This window comes from Nymphaea colorata, chromosome 7 (assembly GCF_008831285.2).
Source record: "Nymphaea colorata isolate Beijing-Zhang1983 chromosome 7, ASM883128v2, whole genome shotgun sequence".
Classification (NCBI taxonomy): domain Eukaryota; kingdom Viridiplantae; phylum Streptophyta; class Magnoliopsida; order Nymphaeales; family Nymphaeaceae; genus Nymphaea; species Nymphaea colorata.
Genome location: NC_045144.1, coordinates 17804764 through 17828941, shown reverse-complemented (window position 1 = coordinate 17828941; position 24178 = coordinate 17804764). Strand labels below are relative to the sequence as shown.

The window sequence follows — 24178 nt, the reverse complement described above, 5'->3', positions numbered from 1 at the left end:
GTCGCACATAAGGTCACTTGCATCCAGAAAAGGGTGGAAAGCGAACATGTTTGCTCAGCTTGTATATATCGCATACTCTCTTCATATAGTGAAACCATGAACAATAAACAAATGTTTTTCATTCAAAAAGTTAAAATTTCCTTCAAATGAGCCAGCTTAGTTCATAGTTTGTCCGACCTTGAGCTTGAATCATCTCAGCCAAAGGCACCCAAATCCTCCTCCATGAGGTGGTGGAACTGCACTGGTTTAGTGACCTATATCACCATGTGTTTAAATTTTATGGATTTGAAACATAATCTAGTTTATTATGTTTATTGTCCCTCTAATGGGCAATAAACTTGCCAAAAAAGTGAAAAGCTAGACCAAAAAGCATTCAGATAGTCATAACCAGGGGAAGCACAATAACCAATTCTCGCTTGTACCAAATATGAATGCTGGTTTACTTATTTCTGGACAGAAGAAATTTTCTTTTCCACCTCCCCTCTTTTATTGAAAGAACTCAAACAAAAGAAATTACTATTCTGTATATGCAAGGCCACGAGACAATGAACAAACTCCAACGATAGGAAATGAAAGAGACACAACACGAAGAACACAAGACAAATGCATGTGGTTTGGCAAAGCCAGCAGTGAGGAAAATTTTGGGTCGAGCAAGGGAAATGGTACTTACCATTAAAATTCCATTCTCAAGGTATTGAGTGATAGCTTGAATGTTGATAGCTCAAAAGGAATAGCATTTTAGACTATAAATGGTGATAACGACTTTGTGCACATCAAAAGAATTTGATGAGCCAAGCTCAAAAATGAAATTTCAAAAAAGAGTTGGATTTTCTTCCTAGAAATCCAACCTTTATGGGCCGTTTGGCATGCGGAACACCATGTGAGTATTTCATGAATCAACTCCAAACTTAGAGTAGCTACGTGAGACACACAAGCTATTGTTATATGAATCAGGCAGATTCATGAAACAATAACATACCATTCCTAATGCCAAACAGTTCCTACAGATGTTAATAGAGTTAATAGAGTTCGACTTTTGAATCATCGGAATTTTACTGTTGAGCTCCCTCATCAAATTCTTTTGATGTGCACAAAGTCGTTATCACCATTTACAGTTGAAAAGTCCATATGTTTTAAGCTATGAGCAATATATTTAAGCTATCATACACACTCAGTTACTTTGAGAATGGGGATTAAATTATCATCATTTCCCTTGCTCGACCCAAAATTTTCCTTGCCACTGGAGTCCAGTAGTCGCCTCCAAATGCGGCCAGATTTTTGATTCCACCCACTTTCATCGGACTCCAATTAGGGTTTTCCACCACCTGACAGAAGGCCGAGGCCCCCATCCAACCCTTGATCCCGTGGTTCCACCCCCACCGCACTTAAAAAGTTAGACGTTAGTGGCCCCTTTTTTGCAGGTCACCCACCAGCCCTTGCTCAATCCCAATGGCCAACCCCCTTGGGGATAGGTACATAACTGTTCACAAGGATAAAAATACACAGTTAAAGAAAGCGTGGAACATATGATGTACGATAGCTTAAAACCCTAAAAAGAAAAACAGTTTACACTGACAAATCTACTAGCAAGAAAGGATGTAATTAAAACCATAAAAAAAAACAAATATCAAGTAAAAACATTTTACATGAACCATATATCATATGACATAAATTTCTTTAAGGAAAAGAAAATGAAAATGTACTTTAATCATCTACCATACACTCACAAGCTTGTCTGAGATTACCCTTGGCAAGCTCGGCAGTTGTCCTTTCAACAGTCAAATTTAAAGAAAACATATTTTTGAGCAGGAAAGATATCCGAAAGTAACGTTTCAGGCAACACTATACGTATAAGTAAAAAAGCTCATATCTCAATGTATCGATAATAAGGATGGCAATTTTAGGTTCCTATTGGCATCAGATGCCGCCTAACATTTATCACAATTAATTGTATATTCCAAGATTCAAGTATCCGCATCTAAGTTTTCCTTACTTATGCTTGTGCTTTTTTTTTTTAGTGAATAAAGTTGGTGTATAGATCCCTCATATCCAACATTGTTTTTGAAAACTGGGATTTCATAGACTTATATGAGATATATTGCTAGCACTAGGACATCAAATCATTCAAATTTGGAAGCTGCACATAGATGTTGTGTTTGTTTCACTGTGGATCGGAGATCCCTAAAATCTCAAATTCATAGATTTAACCTCCCTCCCCTGCGTTGAATCCATTGCTTTTAGCATGTAACATGAATTTGAAATCCATGCTACCGATATAAATAAATTGAGGATTTCCTAAAACACTTTTTTTAATGCAGTCTCCGATCTTAGATATGAAGCTATCAAACACAACCACAAAAGTAAAAAAAACTCATGTCCTTATTTAATTAATGACAAGTATGGAAATTTTAGGTTTTAATATTAATATTGACATCGGATGCTGCCTAACGTTAGCAAATAGCAACTGTACATTCCAAAGTGTGAGCCTATATATATATATATATATATATATATATATATATATATATATATATATATATATAGGGTGAGAGAGAAATCATATGCTGCCATGTGCCGGATGGCTAAAATTTGCCGCTTCCACTGGACTTCCTTTCGTTGATATTGCAACACCTTCTCCAAGACATGCCATGAGTCTATATGACTAAGTATTATTATATATGAACATGTCACATGCATGCTCCGCAAACCCATTGGGAGGTGAGAAGATCAGTTTCAATCTGTGAAGGGACTACAAATTAACCAAACATCTAGCAGCTTATGACCGGGTAAGGGGCACTAGTAATAAATTTTAAAATTTTAAAGAACATTAAATGAGAAAAATTTCTTTCAGGTGCTAATATAAATTAACATAGAACCGTATAAGCAATTGTCCACACAATGCCCACACTGCCTCTTGCCTGCCTGTAAATCAAACCATGATCATTCCTATAATAAGAACATAGTGTTGTTGGACTATATGTTCTGAAAACACAAACATCCCATCTTCTCCTTCTCATCCTCCTTTTTCTTCTTCCTCTTCTCCCACATGTTGGAAGTTCAAGTTAAGTGTAGAAGCATAGTGAAGAAGGAAGTCCTTCCACTTCTCAATACTTACATTCGTGAGTCTAATTGTCTAAAGTTGGTAGTTGACAGAGATCTCTCACCTTTTTTTTTTCAAATTATTTTTTTAAAGGTAAACTGACTTTATAAAACCCATAATGGTATACTTCTATCTTTTCAAGGTTATTGTTTTTTTAAAACATGCATAAACTTACGGTACACCTTTCAACTTGAATGTCACATTTACCACGGTTTTGTAGCCACAAAAATTAATAGATACCAAATTTGAAATATAACAGCAGATTCATATTTGTCTTCAACTATATATATATATATATATTTATTTTGACAAGTACAAGAGCAAGAAAATTGTGCAACAATCTAGTAAGTGAAACTGAGGGAAATTGTGAAAGCGTTGCACCTTACCTTCTTCACATGGAATAGGAAGGAGAGAGGAAGGGCCATTAGAAAAAGGAGGCCTGACCAGTTGCTGGATTTGGGACCATTGTTTATTGTTTAGAAGACAATGCTGGCTGGTTCCCCATGACGTCTCCATTCCTGAAAATTTTAATGACTTTACTGCCCTCGTGACGTTTTTGGAGCAAACTGACCTAGCTTACAGGGCATATGCAAACTGACCTAACTTACAGGGCATATATATATATATATATATATATATATATATATATATATTTATATATTGACAATCTTTTGGACCATATATTTTAAGGAGATAAGTGAAAATTATGAGATACTTTTAAAGGATGATAGGAAGAAATAGAAAAATGAACAAATCAGTTTCCTTAAACAAGATTAATTGAGTCATTTAAAAAACAGCTTTATATATATAAAATATTGTTTACGGTATTGGAACTCAATCAATTGTTTTCTTCTTTCTTTTGATAAATATTTGTTTCTAAAAATTTAATTAATTTAATAAAGAAGAGAATGAAAGGTAAGTGAAATTGATGACACATGACGTTTCAGGAGTTACGCGGCAATATCGATAACGGAGACCTGAACGATGTTGTGATTACCGGCCAATGATGAGGGCATTTGAGTCAACATGTACTGGCGAGGCCCACATGGGTTTGTGGAGAGCAACTTCTGCGTCCGACGTCTTTGAAAAGCGCGTTCGGAGCTCTCACGTCTCCGCCGATCGACACGCCGTGGGTGCGATTCCTTCGCCGGCGGACCGAAAAGTTTTCGGCGGAGAAGGAGGAAATTCGAATCCCAGTGCGCGCTTATCTCTCTCTCTCTCTCTCTCTGGTCGCATTGAGGGAGTAGGGTGAGTCGAGGAGGATGGGAAATTGCTGCTCGGACAGTCGTGCTGGGACACAGGCGGTGGGCACCGGGGCTGGAGAGACAGGCGGCGGCGGAGGAGCGGAGGCCAACGATGCCGTCGATTACTTCTTCAAGGGGCGCGGCTCTTATGGCCTCTATTCGCAGATCGAGGTGAGTTTGTTTCTGCCGCTCTCCTCTTGGTTCTCCTCCTTCGTCACATTCGAAATTGGTGTCGTGCTCTTTTCTTTTTTTTTTGGTTCCGCGCCTCTGTCTTCTGCGGAGAAATGACCATTCTTTCCGTCATACTATTTCCCCCCTTTTCTCTTATTCTTTGTTTCCATCGTTGCTGCTTTTGTTGTCATCTGTCGTATGTGGCGCTTTTTTCGGCTCGACCTTCAGATCTGATCCTTATGGCCGCCAGTAAGACAAACATCGGCTCTCTCTTTCTCTCTCTCTCACCTGTGAAGTTGGTAGGTACAAGTCTTTTTCCTTTCAGTTTTCTCTAATTTTAATGTGCGTTTGGAGAACAACGAATTGAGGGCATTGGGAAACGTTCAATGTCTTGCATGAAGCAAGTTGGGTATGGCCATACGTGAATTTCTTGCTCTCTCTCTCTCTCTCTCTCTCTCTCTCTGTGAGGTTGGTAGGTACAACTCCTTTTTCTTTCAATTTTCTCTAATGCGCGTTTGGCAAGCAAACAACAACGAATTGAGGGCATTGGGAAACGTGAATTTCTTGCATGAAGCAAGTTGGATATGGCCATACGTGAATTTCTTGCAATGCTGGTTGATTACGACAAGACGATGCATCCAAATTGAATATGTGAATGCGGGTTAACGCTGTGATGTAATTCACTGGTTTTGAGAATGGTTTTGCGAAATACGGGGGAATAAAGTGCTCGCTAGCGTTCTGCTCGCCGAATTAGAGGTTGAAGACGTCTTGCTGACTGTGTGGTTTACTGGCAGAGAGCATGATGAGAATCAATAAGGGATGAAATGCTGGTGTTTCGCGCTTCTTTTTGTTACTCATTGTGCTTGAGGTTGAAAAGTCCGTATCAGGATATTCTAATCTGCACGATTTTTGGGAGCCATATGAGTCTTGATGTTGTGCAGCATTGAAGATCCACACCAGGCAATTATGGCAGTTTGTTTTCTTTTATAAAATGTCCATCTGCTGTCCATAATAGACAAGTATAATATATTTTGATATAAGACCTCCTTTCTCCATTTGGGATCATTATGATCTTCATACTGTCCTGTCACTCATAGGAAGGTCGACGTAACTCTTATTAGTTACGTTCGGGGGTATTTGTCTGGGGTGTTTTCTGATCACTATAGGACCAACTTAATGCGATCTTTGAGGCTTTGGAGGGCATGGCAATCCATGCAGTTGTTAATGGTACTGCTGTAAGCACATCCATGTAGTTGGCTGTTGGAGTTTGTTGTTGGCAACATTGCCAAGACAATGTTCATTGTTCATACCACTGAAGGGAGGTTATGCACATCCTCGTTGATCCAGCTATCAGTTAGAACTTAGAAGATTTGTTTGACAATCTTTTAGTTTTGCTTTAACTTTCTGTTAATCTAGATTTAATGATTTTTACAGAATGGACCCTCATTTGACTGGTTGTAAACTTGGATTGGATGCAGTTATCACTGTCTGCAACAAACTTACGAGATCGAGATGTGTTCTCCAAGGTCTGTAACATCTATAAAAGTTCATTCAAAACATTTTCTTGTATCTTTTTGCTTGTGCATGGCAGTCTGACCATGTATGCATGAAATTATACACTCCCGCCAGATTTTTCTTCAAAAGCTTGCCACTCTTGCTCATGAACTGGTGTTGTGGCATTTCATGCTTCACAGTTTTGAGAAGGCGATAAGATTTAATGAAAAAAAAGGGCATAAATTTAACTTTGTCAATTTGATTATAAGAATTAAGGAATTGTGGCCTTCCCTGTAATGGTGCATTATGCCAGTTTGCCAGTCAAAGCAATTAGTTTAGCTAATACCATCAAACTGAAACAAAGTAGACCATGTCACTGCTTTTAATAAATTCGCTGCATTGGTCTTTTGCTTATCCAAGCTGAGGGTTTGCTGGCTGTATTATGAATTTGTCCATTAGGAATCTCTATGTGTTATTACTTATTACTCTTTGGGTCTTTTGTCAACATTGGGGATGGTTCACACCTGATTATGGAGGTGCACACACATGCACACTCATGCAGATATATATTCCTATCCTTTCCATCCTGGTAGAAAATCACTTAACAAAACAAGTTCGCTTGAAAAACATCTGCACTTGAACTTCTGAAGAGGGATCTCCTTTTATGTTCAAATTTTTGTGTGTTCATTTTTTTATTACATTTCTTGCTGCAAAACTTTGCAGAGTGATCCCATGGGAGTTGTCTACGCAAAGAGAAGAGATGGAAAGCTCGAAGAACTTGGCCGTACAGAAGTATTATTAAATTCACTAGATCCTGTCTGGGTGGCAAAAATTTCTGTTACATACCTTTTTGAAGTGGTCCAACCTTTAGTGTAAGTATTCAACCTTCCTGCTATACTGTGCATATTATCTGGATTTTCATTATATTTCTACCTTTAATTTCTCATTTTTTGTTGTTTTATGTCAAAGAGTTTAAAAGATTGTGCTTACTTTTTGTAACAGTTTTCAAGTGTATGATATAGACTCAGACTTTCACAATGTCCCTGTGAAGGTAATTAAACTTTTGATTTTGTTGATATGTTGTTTTTGATGTTTGAAATAAAATTGACACGATGTTGACACTAGCAGTCATTTTGATTAAGATACTATGGATAGTGGCTCGTCCGGTTCTAATGCTTCTATTGTTATTTGAAATGACTCATAACCTCTGCAGAGAATGCTTTTTCTTATCTTCTGTAATTTTTTAAGTAGAAGTATTCTTGTGATGTCTGGACATCAGACATGAGTGTCCACCTTGTAAATCATGGTGTTTTTTGCTTATTTACCATCTTATGTCATTTTCGCCTCATGTTATGCCTTTCTGTATTTGAAAATAAAATACTCAATCAAAAAGTGACAAAAGTGTTCCAGCTTGTAATTTTTCCCGCACTCCTGCTAGCCTGCTGCTTTCTTTTACTTGCTATCATACGTATGATGACAGTGTTCAGCATGCCCTTTTACTATTTCTTTTCATTTTTGTACTGAGGTTTCTTGTTCCTTCCACAAGAGCTAAGCTTTGAATCTGTACCTACGATTCCCTAAAATGTTGACTGATATTTTGGCTTTATGGCTTCAAGCAGACACTTAAACTGGAGGATCAGCAATTTCTTGGACAGGCTACTTGTGTCTTATCTGAGGTTAGTGGTTTACTTGAAGTGCTCAGAATAGAGGCCTTCGATGTTGGTACTTAGAAAATTTTGAATATATGGGGTTCATTTTTTGTAGAATGAAGAATTTTGAATATCACAGACATGATATTAATTAACAGAAATTAGTTGCATTTTTTATGGTTTAATTTTGGTGTTCACCTTTTAGGTTTCCTCCGTTCTTTATGTGTGAAATGCGATAAGTGTTCCAAATTTTCAAATGTTATGCTTTTTTGAAATATGGCCATGTCATTGTGATCTGTATGACTGGATCTGATAGGAACCAACTCTTGGATAGGCCAATTACAGTGCTTGCATATGTTGCTTTACTGTTTGAGACTTTTACATTTCAAGTTTCCTTTTTCCCTTTCATTTTCCAGATAGTGACTAAATCTCCCAGGTCATTCACAGTAAAGCTTGAACCTGCTGAGAAAGGAACTGATTCCAAAATCTTGGGGCAGCTTAATATCCAAGCTGAAGAATGCATCAGCTCAAAGACAGCAGTTGAGTTGATATTGCGGTGCTCCAATCTTGAGAACAAGGATCTTCTTTCAAAGAGTGTATGCAATGCAGAAAAATTGCAGTATCTTTAAAGTTTAAATTGGAAAGTTTATAATTCTGTTTTACTGTGGGAAACAAAAAGAAAGCTTGACACTTTCCTTGCAGGATCCCTTTTTGTTAATATCTAAAATTGCGGAGGGTGGAGCATCTGTTCCTATTTGCAAGACAGAGGTAAAAAAGAACGACCTAAATCCTACATGGAAGCCGGTGATTTTAAATCTACAGCAGATTGGAAGCAAGGCAAGCACAAACCTAGTTTTTTATACTTAATGTCTATGTCAGTTATAACCAAACATTGTAAAATATCGATATCAATGCAATGGTATCAGCCTGTATGTTCTTATTTTTCATTTTTTTAAGTTAGAAAAACCATTTTAAAATATTCTAAAACGATATATATATATATATATATATATATAAACCGGCAACCCCCCTGCATTTTATGAGCAAGGGGCCGATAAGGATCCATATTAATAATACGGGTTATAACTATAAGTAATCTGATAATAATTATTCGCTCTTACAGGATAACCCATTAACTATTGAATGCTATGACTTCAATTCAAATGGCAAGCACAGCTTGATTGGGTAATAAAAGCTGAAATTCCGTTTCTTCACATGTTTATAAGCTTTTTGTCATTGTTTGTATGGTGTATTTAAACTTCATTGATTTTATAATTGGTAGGAAAATGCGGAAATCACTGGCGGACTTGGAAAGGCTTCACAATGGGCATGCTGGGGAAAACTTTTTCTTGCCTTCTACAGATGGTCACAACAAGGTTTTGTTTCCATGAGCTTGGGAAATGATTTTCCACTGAGTTTCTCAAGAATCTTGCTTAACCTTTTTGTAGTAATCTTACAATAGGTACTGAAAGGCCAGATGTTTGTTGAGAAGTTTCATGAAAGTGTTCAACACAGTTTTCTGGATTATATTGCTGGAGGATGTGAGCTAAATTTCATGGTGGCTATTGACTTCACAGGTATCATCACTATCATACCATTATGTGGACTTGTAAATGAATCTGCTCTCTTGATTAGTAGTTCACTTGTAGCTTCTTTCTCTTATCCTTCTTCAAGTTTGTCACAATTATTGGAATTGCTTCATTCTCAGCTTCAAATGGAAATCCCCGGCTTCCAGATTCATTACATTATATTGACCACAATGGGCGACTGAATGCTTATCAGCGAGTAAGAGTAATCTAAACTCTTTGGGTTTCTCTCTTATCATTCCCATTCTCATATTTCACTGAATGCTTTTCCAAAAGGCAATATTAGAGGTTGGAGAGGTGTTGCAGTTCTACGATACTGATAAGCGCTTTCCTGCTTTCGGTTTTGGAGCTAGGCCAATTGATGGTCCTGTATCTCATTGCTTCAATTTGAGTGGAAGCAGAGAGCATGCTGAGGTGAGACACTAAACAAATGACATTTGTTTGCTATAAAATCCATTTACAATGGTGATTACTTGTCTTCAAAACCCATTTACAATGGTGATTACTTGTCATCATCTTCACAATATTAATGAATATGAGTCTTTAACAGAGTTCATGGGTGGACATTAATTTTCATGGACACTATGATGAGACTTGACTATGTTTTTTTGTGTCTGTGTGTGGGGGCATGAGAGAAAAAGTGCAAATGGTCGTCTTTTCTTAGCATTTCATCTCTGCCATTGCCAACATTTTCAGTTGTTTTTCTTTTTCCTTTGTTCTCCAAAACTTAAGCATATGCATGGCATCTATGTTGAGTTTTATATGCTCTTGGTCCATCTCTCTCTCTCTCTCTCTCTATCTCGCGCTCACACACACATGCACAATTACAAACATATGTACCATTTTCTGGCTTATTTCACTTTTCAGTCTTATTCTTAGCAGTGTTTGCTTTATGAACATTTCTCCATTATAAATCTTCAAACAACAAAGGTAATAATTAACAACTAACAGGCTATTACAATGTCATTCTGCCAATGATTCAATGAAAAACATAAAGCGGAATATGTAATAGAGTAAAGAAAAATTACAAAATGCTGCTTAACTTTAGGGCTAATCTCAAAATACCACTCAACCTTTAACAATTAGATGTACAAGTTTTCAATCAAACTCTTAACAAGTCGCTTATAGATGGAAAACATTATTTTTTTTTCAAAATAACAAAATTATCCATTTTGTACTACTCTCGCTGGTTATCCCTTTCTCTCTCCTGCTGCTGATTAGTGCGCTGCCTCCATGCGAGCCCAAGCATAATTAAACCCATGCAAACCCCTACCTAAACGGCAACTATTTTCCACCGGCGACTCTGTTTTTCTTGATCGAGTGGGAGATCGGTTGGAGGCAACAGCACTCGTCTCTGGTGATTGCACACTTCATTAGTAACTGACATTAGAGGAGCAGACCCTCCTGATTTGATTTGACCATTGCTAGATGGGGCAAATGGGCTGTTCAGCCACACTGTAGGTAGAAGGAGCCTATCGTAGTGTATCTGACAGAACAACTACCGTCTTTGCAAAAGGCAGACAGTTTAAGTCGACACAGAGAGCTAGGTGTGCTTAAGAAATTGAGGATCTTTTGAAATATTGGAAACATCTGACCTCACCATTGCGTTGTTTTTTTTTTCCCTTTGCAGTTTTCCTTTTCTTTTCCTTATCCATTAGTTGTAAATTTTGATGGCAACTTTCTTTTTCCCAAAAAATCATGTGCGCATATGATTTTGTTATATGTGATATTAGTTAAATTCCTCGTTTTGAAAAGGCTTTTTTCTCTCTGAAAGCCTTCCTTTATGCATTTTCAAGAGTCAAGAATGATTGCCTTTTTTCCTGCCCAATCATGGCCGTGTCCCATGTTTTCCTGCCCAATCATGGCCGTGTCCCATGAATCCATGATATCTTATCAGTCACTTGTTTTGCCTAGCAATAACAGCAGACGCATGCGAACATTGCAAAAATTTTTTTCTGTCTATGGAGAGGCTGGTTGAGAATTTCATTGAAAAGTTGAGTGTCTAATTATTGTGCTTAAAAGGTCGAGTGGTATTTGGCTGTTGGCTCTAAGGTTAACCGATTTTATGTCACTTTTTCTAAACATGTTATCTCATATAAACAGACAAGTAGAACAAATGATATGTCAGCAAAAACAGGTTATGAGGTTCACAGCAAAGTTGCGAACTGATTTAAATTAGAATAAAAACATATTATATGACACTATGATGAGTTATACCTATAAACCAGTTTATATAATAAAACAGATTATATATGTCAGCTAAAACAGGTTCATGAATCATAACAAACACATTTAAATTAAATTTAAACAGATTATAAGACACTAAGAGAGGTTAAACTTATAAACCAGTATCAATCTGAATATGCAAAACAGATTAAAACAGGTAAAAAAGATGAACAGAAAGATCAACCCACTGTAATGCACTCAACTCGCAGTGACTGAGTAAAGTGCCACACCATATTTGCACCTGCACTTGTTTTGACTTGGTTGCAGTCCAAGTTTTGTTGAGTCTATGTTACCTCGGATAAAATCTGTACTTTGTGCATGTCAATTGATGAGAAACCTGTAGACAATATGTTTTCAGCAAGACTTTAATAGCTCTTTAATTTACATTTGATCCTTAAGGGCTGAATTCTTATCTTTATTTTTCCCATTGATTTGATTGTTACGAATCTTATTCTTATTGTGCTAGTTTGGCACAACTTATGATGTTCTCCTGCTAAGTGGGTATCATTATGACTTCAAAAATGTAGGTGGATGGAATCGAGGGCATCATGTTTTCATATGAAAGTGCACTTCGAAATGTATCGCTTGCTGGGCCAACACTTTTTGGTCCCATTATCAACAAAGCAGCTCAAACAGCTACTCAGTCTTTGACAAGCGACAAACAGAAATATTTTGTTCTGCTTATAATAACGGTATGGCTTACAAAAGAAAGACTCTCTTTTCACACCAGTTCCCTGTTTTCTGTTAAGTTCAATCTTTAAATATATGTCCAGGATGGAGTCATCACGGATCTCCAGGAAACTAAGGATGCTATTGTCAAAGCATCAGATTTGCCTTTGTCAATCCTTATAGTTGGAGTAGGTGGTGCTGATTTCAAGGAAATGGAGGTATGGACTTTGTCTTTCATCCTCTCTTATAATAATAGGGTGAGATTTGCAGTAATCATTCGCCTTCCATCTTTTATCGTGTATGCTTTTTCTTTTATCGTGGATACAGAGGTTAATTTTTCCACCAGAGATAAAACTTAGGTACTTGGATTTACTGGGATTTGAGTTATTGGCTTAAGAACTGTGTGCATTAGGAACATAAGTTGGCAGCTTGGGCCCTCCGCAAGAATTTGATGAACTTCTGCAACTATGGTCGTTTGTTATGATGTGCCCGAGGGTATGGCACAACTGGTTGGTTGAGCAGCTGGTAGGTGGCCAATCACTGGTCCAAATCTTGGTGGCACCCCCCTTTGTGAAAGCCAATGCATGCCAGGACCGAAGGGATAGGGAAATGGCCTTGGTGCATTTATGCCCTAGACAAGCTGAAGAAGGCTCTCAGCCGGTTTCTGGCTAAGGGTTCTGCAGCTGGATCTGAATTTTCATTTAGCTGTGAACTTTCCCAATAAACTTGTGGAATTTACCTCTGAAGAACACGTGAGTCTGTTGTCAGTATAACTCAAGTTTAATTCAGGGAGGGACCATTCGAGGAATCCATTTCCAGACATCCGCTCCAGATGGGGACTTTTGACTGAAAAAACTCACCTGTTATCTGCATGTCTGTATTACTTTGACCTGATCATTTAGCCTTAGCTTAGCCCCAGGGAGTTCTTCTCTTAGCTTTGAGAAATGTAGCATCAGAATTTTGCAGATTGTGCTGTATGCCGTCATTTATCATATTAGTGGGTTAATTTGTGTGAGCAACATTTTAGCATGATGTTTCTTGCAGATCCTAGACGCAGACAAGGGGGATAGACTTGAGAGCTCTTCTGGACGCGTAGCTACAAGAGACATTGTTCAGTTTGTCCCATTCCGCGATGTACAAAGTGAGTGCATCCATATGTAACATTTAGTATTCTGAGTTCAGCTGGCTGAGGAACTTCCTTGTCTGGCTGTTTTTTGAAGCTCTCCAAACGTTTATGACGGAGATTGCTTTTCTTTTATGGCCTAAACTTGCAGGTGGGGAGATCTCAATTATTCAGTCACTGCTGGCAGAGTTGCCTACACAGTTTCTCAGTTACATGAGGGTCAGGAATATCCTGCCTCTAGGGGTCAATGGGAGGAATTAAAAACAAGTAGATTGTATATAGTGAAGCAAATATCACACTTGAATTCCTCCCCCTCCCCCCTTACCTGTCAGTGGTGTAGTCCTTTTATTGTTTCAACCATTTTCCTTTCTTTGTCCACTGGACCTGCAGTTTGTTATGAACTTGTATGTTATCCTTGTGAATGTGTTCCAATTTTTGCATGTTACTGTGATTTAGGTAAGAAAGGAAAAGAAATTTGATTGTAAATTTGATCAATTTGCTTCTTGTGCCAAAAGAGATGCATATGCTGATCTGGGTAGCTTAGCTCTTTATTTGCAAGCTCCCTGATGAACATTCAGTAAATGTGAACAACAGCTTCTTAATATCACCAATCTAAACTCCTTAAGATCCCTCCCCCTGTGACCCAAGGGTTAGAATCAGATTAAGCTATATTAGGCTAACCATTAGTCCTCCTTATTCTCCTCTCTTCCAAAAAATCGTTATTGTAAACCGTTTTGATCACATAGACCTTGTAGTCTGCAGATGAACTTTTCAATGTTTAATAAAGATGCGTGTTTGAATTGGTGGAATTGGATTTATACATGATCCGTCCTGTGTATTGGCCGCGACAAATTTTGCCTGTGTGTGACATGCGTTCAACCAAATAAGACTGGTTCTACCAGTGTCTTCATCTTTAGTATTTTCCATTCATTTTAGAAACTGCTACCTTGTGGATGTGACCTTTCCATTGAAAACATAATGAAAATATTATTGAAAATTGTGTTCCAAACATGTAGATAAAATTGGCAAATCAATAGTTTGACTTTTTTTTTCTTCTAAAATTAATCTTACATGTCCCAAATAACGTGATATGACTTGGTGTTGATTTGCATGTTTTTAAACAGGCAGATTGTCATTGTCTTAACACGTTGTGGGCCATTAGCATTTTACACACTAGGTGCGTAACTAAACCTCTCTACTGAAATATAGTTTGCCCATATAACAAATTAATAAGAAATATTATTTAAAACTTGATTTTTACTAAAAAAAATATGTATATCATGTATATATGTTTTGGTGCGTATGAAAGAATAAATCAAATAAATCTTTTGCTATATGCTTTTTTGGTGCACCCACTTTTTCTTTTTTTTTTCAGGGTGAGTGGATATTTTTTCACTGCCCTGAAGGGAGGCCGTAGGCGCCTCTCTGCGTTTATCACCTACCAGGGTTGACAGAGCATCTTTGAAGACTCTTTTACTGTCCAGGAAAGTAGTGCACTGGGTCTGGGCCTTACTGCTTACGTTTCTCAAACATGCAACCGGAAATTTAAAGCTAACAGAAAAGGCAGATCCATTAATTTCTTTCGGGCACTACTTTGTGTTATTGTTTGGATTTAAGCTTGGTATTGTGGATTGTGTTGAACAGAAAACTGGTTAAGTTTGACCTGATTGTGTTACTTGTATGTAATGAGCTTGTCTAAAAAGGTAGCATGTGATATGGATTTCACAGTATAGTGATTTGGATTTTTCAGATTCGTAAATGGTTTGTCATGGTTTCATGTTTTGTAATATTAATGTGTCTCAGAAACTAAGATTAAATTGCTCATTTTCATCCCTTTCTCAGTCTGTGACATCAATTCAATGCTGCATCATGCTGTAGAAGGTTAGATGTTCGTGGCCGAGTTGCATATTTTCTTCATTTTAGAAAGTATGATCCCCTATAAGGGCAAAAATAGGGAGGGAAACTTTGTCTTTATAAAATGACCAAAATACCTCTCTTTTTTTTTTTAAAAAAAAAAACCAAAATACACCCACGCCCAGGCATCATGAAGCTTCCCTTTTCTTTTATCTTGAACTGTTTGAGGGAAAAAAAATGCACGAAAGCCGACTACATGCACCACCCTTATGCATGAAAAATTGTGCACCGAAGTGTGAAATGATCAGAATACACTTGATAATCTGGTAAAGACAAAAAATAGAAATGAAAAAAAATAAAATCCTCGAAATACCCAAAAAAATCCCCAAAATGTCTTGGATGTTAAATGGCTCCTTACCGCATGTTATAGAAAACACAACCCTAAACCCAAAACCTTGAAGTCATTCAGGGTCGAGAATAAGTAGATCTATCTTTGGCTTTTGCAAGGAAAAAAAAAACACCCATGAAAACCGAACCACGACTCTGCATCATTAGCAGCTTTGCTGGCAGATCCATCTACGGACGAAGCATAATCTAACACAGTATATGAATAATCTTATCTTTCAAAACATGAACATTCAACAAGAGCCAGAAATATTCTTCATAATACATTTAGCCATGCTGGGTCAAACAGGGTTCAAGTTTTCTCATGGAGTAAGGCCTGACACAATGTGCTAGAACCTGCTTTCTTCTTGTCCTTACATAAGAAAATATTTAAAAAGTTGATTGACCAACACATACCAGACCAGAGTACACGTCTGTCTCTACTGACCATTTCTAAGTGTGAATCTTCTTCTTCGACCAGTCCACCAATAGTCCGCGGCCCCGCATTCTGGGGACGTCGGGCCACTGTCGAAAGAAAAACGAGATGCAACCATCTTCATAGTCATGCTTCCTCATCATGCCAGCCTCTGCAAGTCTTGGCTTTTTTGCAGGACTAGAAGGATTTTCTCTGATCAAATCCGATCTGATATAGGTGATCCACATAGTTTGTTTAGTGAAAGATTGGCTTTTTGAGTCTTCAAATTCTGGCCGGACTGTTGAAATTTTTCTGTGATTGATTTATGCCGACGACCAAGAACAAAAGATATCTGTTTGGATTGATAGAATGTTTTGTTTGTTGAAGAAATGCTGCAAAAGTCGATGTTCTTGTGAATTATTGACTGCGCTGAAACATCTTAGTGTTCACATCTGGTCCTGATTAACTCCCGGCGGAGAGATGTCTAGGGTGGCGGATATTAGATTGTGAATTTGGATTGTAGATATTGATGTATAGTTTTCTTTATCCAAATTTTGAATCTGAATATATAGATATAAAAAAAAACCATAAATAAATATGCTAAAATATGCATCCCATTTGAATCTGATCCGTTGATATCTCTAAACATGCGTAATAAAGCCGATAAGAGCTCGGAGAGCTACCCACCTAGCCTTGGGTTCGACTCAAGGATACTTGGTAATAGCAACATGTTGCTGCTCCATGAATCTGCCTTAAAAAAAAGGTAGATAAACAGTAACATATTGTTACTATTGTCATAAAGCACCTTAAAACCATTTAAGCTGGGGAGGGTAATTTATATTTAAATGTTAATAAATTTCATTCATTCTATATTGAAAAAAAATGATATTTTTGTAATTCGGCTCCTCTCACAAAAAAATTTCTAGCTCCACCTCTGTTTTGATGTAACTCATTTACCCAACAAAGAAAAAAAAAAAAAGAGGCTCCCATAATGAAGTCTTAAAATAAAGACCTCAATAATTGACATTTATAATCCAAAAGAATTAAACTTTCGTCCCATGTTATTAAAATCCGCCTTGAATGGGCTGATTCTAATCAGATCGGTGGCAAACTGACCCGATTAGATGGCCTTATTCAGCCAGCCCACCAATAAGTTTTTAAATATTTATGAATACTTTAAGAATTTTTCAATTTTCATTAAAATGTTCAAGAAACAATTGTTTAATATTCTTTCTTCGATCGATTAAACAACCACTCAATCGAATCAGATAATTGGCAATTTCGCCGAAATTGCACCGATTGAGCGGATGAATTGATTCTTACGGCACCGTTCCCAGCAGTACGATTTTAAATTCATGTTCATCAAAATCCCAAGGAGGTCAAAAGTAGAATACTCAGTTCCTGCATTTTCATAGGCCCTCTCCTCTTTGTCCAAATTCAAAGGCCCATTTTTAATTAAAAGTTAAAACGAGGTTAATTTTGCTCAAAACCACTTTTGGAGATTAGTTTATTACATGATTAATTATTTTAGTGCAACCCATTAATGAATGGTTGCAATTATAGTGGACAGGACGGTCAGGCCTTCCTGTGTTGGTGGCTAGCACCTTAAAACACGGGTCAAAGATCTGTCTGGCCCTTGCATGTGCTCCACCGAAGCCTTACAAAAGAGTTTTCTCTCTCTCTCTCTCTCTCTCTCTAGATATATATATATATATATATATATATATATATATATATATATATATATATATATAAAAGCAGAGTTTATTCAACCATCTAATGCGGTTCATTTGATGCAAAGAAATTGTTGGGAGACAAATATGAAGAAAAAAAGATAGAAACTAATACTAAATGACACAAAAAGAAAAGAAAAAAAAGGTAAAAATGATGAATATTTTAGTTATTTATCTTAATTCATATTTTTTTCTCCTTGTTTTTTCTTTCAATCGTTCATTACCATGTATCAACCAACCTTCATGAGTGAGTTGGGTAACAACAAATAATCAGAGTCAAATTCAATATATATATATATATATTATATGTGTGTGTGTATATGTATGTGTGTGTAGAGAGAGAGAATGCAGTTAAAAACAAAAGGAGTTGCCTCTACTGTTTGACTTTCACGCACAACGCATGAGCTTACTGTCATTATCTAAATGTAGCTAGAAAATTGAAGCCGTATATAATACTTAGTCAGTATATTGTAAAAATTAAAAAGAAACGTAAACCTTCATTTAAGTGCTTAAAAAACGCTCCCTAATTGTACTTAAAAAATATGTAACATTCTTCTATCTACGTAAAAAGAGACGAAAGTTGTTCTTCTTCAGGAGCAATTAATGCATTAAAAAACGATAGTGGCTTCCAAATTTGCAGGGAACTTGCTGCAATTTGCATGGGGTGTCAAAGATGCACATCTAAGTGCAAGTGCTCCAGCACTTTTAAGTTATTGATACATTAGAGGGCTGGAGTTGGAAAATTTTGATTAAGAGGTACTAGTTATGCCATTACAAAATTTTATGGGGCACCTTGTATGCAAATGACAAGAATTGTCATAAAGTTTCAATACGAGAATAACCACTTTTATGAACCTCCTGGCTACGCTTCTTTATAGTTTGTTGTTCAAACTTGTAAGGCGAATCAGACAAATGTGGTGCGGATTTTGAGACTATCAATTATTAGAGTATTAATTAATTAGATAAGATTCTTTTAAATCAACTGATTGATCAGGTGCTTATAAATAATTTGCTAGCCGATATTATCATAGGAGGTAGATGACTGGTGCCCAAATGCTTTCTAGTTAGTCACCTCTTGTTGAATCAAATAATCAAGTTACTATTCAATCGATATACTATGGATAAGCACATAGTCCCTGTTGATATTGGTGCAAAATACGTATATGTTGGTCACCCTATTATATTAATGAGTAGTGACAAAATGTTGAACGGCAACTATGTTTGAAACCCAGCCGAACTATATATATATATATATATAAAAGAAATATTTTAAGTTTTTTTTTCATTAAATGATATTTTTCATAGGACAGATTGACAATTATTAGGTTCACACACACGGCTGAACTGGGTCAAACCATCATAACCTAGGCAAATTTCCAACATTGTTAAATAGAAGTTAAAGGAGAAGCTAAAGGTCTTTACTATTTATATATACAAGCAAGAGAAGACTTAATTTGACCCATTAGAGGCCCCAATGTGTGAATGCATGTGATTTGAAGACATGTCGTTTTCTTAAAAAAAAAAAAAATTGTCGAGCCATTCAAAGAAATTTCACAACATAGTCTTCAAATTTCTAAATATATAAATGCATTACAGTAGAAAAATTAAAAATATTTTTGAAAACATCTGATATGAGCTCCAAGGGATGTAGTGAATTTGCCGGCAAGGAATAAAAGTTGTTTAAGGTCGGTGAAATCATCTCTCTATATCTTCTTGTATCGAAGTCGAGCACTTGTGTTCACACGCATGTACATAGTCAACCGGCAAAATGTTGCACTGCACATGTAATCACATTTCGTAGTATATATATATATATATATGTGTGTGTGTGTGTGTGTGTGAGGGAGAGAGAGGTATATAAATAAAAAAGGTTGGGTTGAAACTCAAATAATTAAGATCAAGACAAATAGGTGGTTAAGGGCCAGTCTTCTTCCTTCTTGAATCAAGGCATGAATCTAATGATTTGTTGACTTCGATTAGCTAATAGCAACAAAACAAATCTTGGTATATCTTGAAGTTTTGAACGTACTATCTTTCTATTTTAAATCATAAAAGTAACTTTGTATGCACTATGCATCGTAATATACCTTATTTAATTTATTATCGTAGATCGACTGGTGTTAGCAAGCATGTGCATGGGCGCTGCTAGATATGTTTAATTTCTTGAGTACACAAACGACATTTGTATAAAAGCTGCACTCAAACACGCGTATATTCGCTAGCTTCTACCAATCGACGTTGTCATTGGAGTTTATCTTCCTTTTCATTAAATAACAAACGGTTATATATATATATATATATATGAGAAATTGAATGGTGACTATGATATAATCATGGTTGTTCAATCCAACATGACGGATAGCTAAAAAACAGAAGATGAGAAAGATGATGGTCATTTTCATCATTTAATATCAACTCATATTTTTTTTCTCTTTGTTTTTCTATCAACCATTCACAACCTTGATTAGATAACTAGGTAACTTTAGATGACTAGAGTCATCAAAGACAAACACACACACATACTCTCTCTCTCTCTTATATATATATATATATATATATATCATCATCAGATGATTAAAAATTATAAATTGATCATTGAAAGCACTATAAACAATTGTTACCTCAAAAACTTTCAATGTGAACTATATATGTATATATATATATATAACGAGAGAAAGAGACGAAGGGCGGGGCAATGATGCAAGTGCTGGGAGGCACTCTAAGTAATGAAAAAAAATATGTGTACGAGAATACTTTTTTTAATAGTGAAGCTCCATATTATACACCATTTAGGATATGGATGAAGTCACCACAGGGCAGAGGCCAAAAGAAAAAGAAGAAAACCTAGAAGAAGTACAAAAGAGATGAAGGGCTAGATGGAAGTAAAACTAAAAGGCAAAAGAGTGCTACACCATCAACTCATCGTCTCCAAAACCCTAGATCGATCACACCTCTCTCTCCTTCGCTGCTGCTTCAATTCTTGCAGATCCTACCTTAGTCCTCACCTTCACCACTCATCTCTTCTGCTCTCTCTCTCTCTCTCTTTCATTCTCTCTCTCTACCCAACTCCCTCACCTTCTTACTCTATATAAACACCTCTATTTCCCACTGATCGGCATCCCTTTCACCAAGAATCTGATCAGCGAGCTTCTATTTCTCCCTTCTTGTTCTTCTTCTGCAGATGAGTAGAAATTTCAGCTAGCTTAAGTCTAAAGAAAGTAAGGGAGTCTGGATCGCAGGCATGGAAAGAGGCCTCTCCGTCTTGATCCTCAACACCAGGAAAAAGCCATCAAGGGAGAAGGAGAGGAAGAGCCCAACCAACCTTCCTCCTTCTTCTCCATGTCCCCCTCCTCCCCACATCCATTGTTCTTCCCCACCTATGCCACCAGTGAACGTGCGCAGGAGGACATGTCCGTCATGGTCTCCGCCCTCGCTCACGTGATGGGGACGTGCAACACAGCCTCCGGCGGCGGAGAGCAGCCGCCAAGCTCTGCCGTCACTGCCGCCAGTGAACCAGAAGAATCTGCTGGTGATTTTTTCCTTTATTTGCCTCTATGTCCTTATCTGCTTCTTCTTCTTCTCGTTCTTGCACTAGCTACCACATACTTAAAACAGGTGATCAAGACGACGTTACATTAGGTTCTCTATTTCAATAACAACTTTGATATAATTCAAGATCAATAATGGCTTTTTTTCTTGGTGGAACTTACTCGTAACGGCGTTTCTTTTACCATCTTTTGACATTTCTCTATTCCAATAACATATTTGATATAATTCAAGATCAATAATGGTTTTTTTTTTTCTTGGTGGAACTTAATCTAACGGCGTTTCTTTTAACATCCTTTCACATTTTCTTTGATTTGTGTAACTCATGCATGTTTTTAAGGTCCGATCAATTCTTGTTTAGCTGAGTTCATCTTCGCAACCATGATCATAGAGCTTGAAATTCGACAAGGTAACATGGCTACCATTTTCCTTTTTGAGTATTTTTGTGACGATGGTGGCGGTGTATGGGGCTCAGGGAGGAAGCACTACAGAGGGGTGAGGCAGCGGCCATGGGGGAAGTGGGCGGCTGAGATCCGGGACCCGAAGAAGGCAGCGAGGGTGTGGCTCGGCACGTTCGACACAGCGGAGGACGCCGCTCGAGCATACGACGCCGCGGCACTGAGGTTCAAGGGTAGCAAGGCCAAGCTCAATTTCCCGGAGAGGGTCCAGGGACGGGTGGACCTAGGGGCGGCGTTGCACCCTGCTTTCGAGCCTACTGGACCAGCCTCCCCCTCTCTGGTGGCTCCGGCGCACAACGTTGCCTACCCCCACCTGTTCCAGTACGCTCAGCTTCTCAGTGGCATGGAGGACAATATTCCGTCCATGGCGCCGGGCCATCTGCCATCCCCAGCAGACCTATATCCCCACCTTCCCACTTCTTCATCCTCGTCTTCGTCATCTAGGGGCAGGAGGAGTACGTCTCGCGGTGCAGATAGAATGTGAAGAGAGAAATGAGGCGCGGAGGGAGATCGTCTTTTGCTATAACATTGGAAGCTCGTCTCTCTCAGTCACAGTTCACGTTTGCTTTTTGAATTTGCAATGGTATTTGCTGCGGTTTATTTTGCGTAAAATGTCTGATGGTTACGTTGCAGTTGGTGCTGCAGCTGTTCTTTGCCATGAAAAAACTATGAAAAGCAAGGCTGGTTTTCGGTTTTCTTTTGCATCTCTCTCTCTCTCTCTCTCTAGTTTTGAACTTTATGCTCAAACTGCTTCATGGCGCAATTTAATTTCTTGGGCATTTGTTTCTTAATGTTCAGTTTCTTTGCGGCGATCTTTCGCTTATAATGAGATGCTAATTTCGTCTTCTTGGAAGTAGGCAGCTCAACTTCGTCTCTCTCTCTCTCTCTCTCTCTCTGTCTCTTACAGAGCAAGCGTCACTCCAGCAAACTTTCTGGGGTTTTAAATCTGTTATTGACGGTAAGGTCGTGAACAACTCTTGTTTCTCTTTGCTATCTGTTTGCATCAAACGGTTCAGAAAGAGCACTCTTCTCGTAAATGAACATTTTATATGAACATCACAAGGAGCCATCTGGTAACTATGTTATGAATGAATTTAATGGTTTCTAAGTTGTAAAAAGTAACACCCATTAGAGAACCTAATTATACTCAGATATATATGTAAATATATATATGACTTTGTGATGGACTTTTAACTAATTTGGTGAGCTAAAGACATGGAAAAAGTTTCTGCTGCCTGTCGTGACTGCAAGTGGAGTTTGAATTCGATTTTTCTAGTCATCGAATTCGGCGGTCTCGATGGCCGGAGACTGCAACATTATCCTGAGGTGAGTATGGTTTCTTCCCCCCGACTTCTTCTCTTTCCCACCTGAGACGTCGGCTGGTCTGACTTCTACTAGTGTGAACCCGCCTTCCGCTTCTGCCACTTTTTTTTTTTTTTTAACTTCACACATATTCATCATGGTTATTACAGATGGAACTTTCAATCATATTCTTTCAACAGAAAAACTATTTCTTTATAAATTTTGAAAGATGAAGGCCGACCTTACTAGTGCAACTCTGAATCATGTTGCCTTCATGAACTTTTCCTTCCGCTGATAAAGATTGAAGTCATGGTTTGTTAAGGGAGAGAGAGGGGGACGATTTCCGTTATCGTGTGGAACACTTTAAATACAGGGGGAAAGAGACAACGTTTAACAAAACTATCGGAAAAAATGAAATTTCCACAAAATGTGGATCCTGACAGCAGTTCCATCTAAACGTCCCTTACTTTGATTGTCACCATAAGATATCGCATCCTGACAATAAGGGAAGAAATAATCTTCGACTGTTGAACATGGTTTCATTGAAAATGCAGCATTATAAGACTTGGTAAGTGGTGGTTGCCTTTGATAGCCTCTGATCTTTGATCAGAGATTGCATAAAAAGTGTGTTTTGAGAGATCTTCAGTTTATCTCAGTAACAATAACATGTTAAAAACCATAATTTAAGGTCCGATAGGAGGTTGTCTGATCTTAAATCCATGAATTTTATATCACCATGGCTCAGATCCATAGTAAAACAAACACAACCTAAAGGTGTAAGGACATGGGATGAGGGGTCCAAGATCAGGGAGGAAAACATAGTCTACTTTTAGAAAAATACTAGTCAAGTTTCATCTTGAGTCTACGTGAGTGGAGGCTCCAATATCATAACTTGGTTCACCTATGGTGGACATTTTAATGAAGTTGGATATCTTTCTCTCTCCAACATTTTTGAGATCTCTATAATTGTAAGCCTATATTTTATGAACCGACTGATCTTGTCTCCTGAATGTAGTAACATTGCACATCGAGACTTACACAATTAGCAAATTTTAGAGAGAGAGAGAGAGAATTTGAACTCTCTTTGGGTGAAATCATAAAAGCCAGTTTGGTGTATATCTTCGACGTAAGGTTATATGCTTACAACTATCTATAATCCCTCAGCATGGTAATCAAACTATATATTTTGATTCCGTTTGGTTAAAAGTATATAGTTCATAGAAT

The 24178-nt window shown here is 37.5% G+C and overlaps 2 protein-coding genes across 3 annotated transcripts; both read left to right on the top strand.

Moving 5' to 3' along the window:
* Positions 1 to 4182: 4182 nt before the first annotated feature.
* Positions 4183 to 13748, top strand: LOC116256986 (protein BONZAI 1-like). Of its 2 annotated transcripts, none has more exons than XM_031633551.2 (16): positions 4183 to 4515; positions 5994 to 6041; positions 6733 to 6881; positions 7012 to 7060; positions 7629 to 7685; positions 8075 to 8254; positions 8361 to 8495; positions 8782 to 8843; positions 8941 to 9034; positions 9121 to 9235; positions 9367 to 9443; positions 9521 to 9658; positions 11998 to 12162; positions 12244 to 12357; positions 13184 to 13280; positions 13414 to 13748. In XM_031633551.2, the coding sequence occupies exons 1-16, from the start codon at positions 4363 to 4365 to the stop codon at positions 13521 to 13523; spliced, it is 1743 nt and encodes a 580-aa protein (XP_031489411.1). In that variant the 5' UTR covers positions 4183 to 4362; the 3' UTR covers positions 13524 to 13748. The 2 variants fall into 2 exon arrangements, with proteins under 2 accessions (XP_031489411.1, XP_031489412.1); XM_031633552.2 differs by having other exon boundaries at positions 4376 to 4515; positions 5950 to 6041.
* Positions 13749 to 20517: 6769 nt separating this feature from the next.
* Positions 20518 to 22435, top strand: LOC116257363 (ethylene-responsive transcription factor ERF114-like). Its single transcript, XM_050078847.1, has 2 exons — positions 20518 to 21177; positions 21670 to 22435. Exons 1-2 carry the CDS (start codon positions 20988 to 20990, stop codon positions 22134 to 22136), a joined length of 657 nt encoding a protein of 218 aa, XP_049934804.1. The 5' UTR covers positions 20518 to 20987; the 3' UTR covers positions 22137 to 22435.
* The last annotated feature ends 1743 nt before the right edge of the window (positions 22436 to 24178 follow it).

What these genes read in the sequence shown, in the direction of transcription:
- LOC116256986 (XM_031633551.2), top strand. Translation starts at nt 4,363, where the DNA reads ATGGGAAATTGCTGCTCGGACAGTCGTGCTGGGACACAGGCGGTGGGC. An exon ending in GGCAAGCACAGCTTGATTGG is followed by an intron (nt 8,844 to 8,940) that starts GTAATAAAAGCT and finishes TATAATTGGTAG; the next exon opens with GAAAATGCGGAAATCACTGG. An exon ending in GACTGAATGCTTATCAGCGA is followed by an intron (nt 9,444 to 9,520) that starts GTAAGAGTAATC and finishes CTTTTCCAAAAG; the next exon opens with GCAATATTAGAGGTTGGAGA.
- LOC116257363 (XM_050078847.1), top strand. Translation starts at nt 20,988, where the DNA reads ATGTCCCCCTCCTCCCCACATCCATTGTTCTTCCCCACCTATGCCACC. An exon ending in TGAACCAGAAGAATCTGCTG is followed by an intron (nt 21,178 to 21,669) that starts GTGATTTTTTCC and finishes TATGGGGCTCAG; the next exon opens with GGAGGAAGCACTACAGAGGG.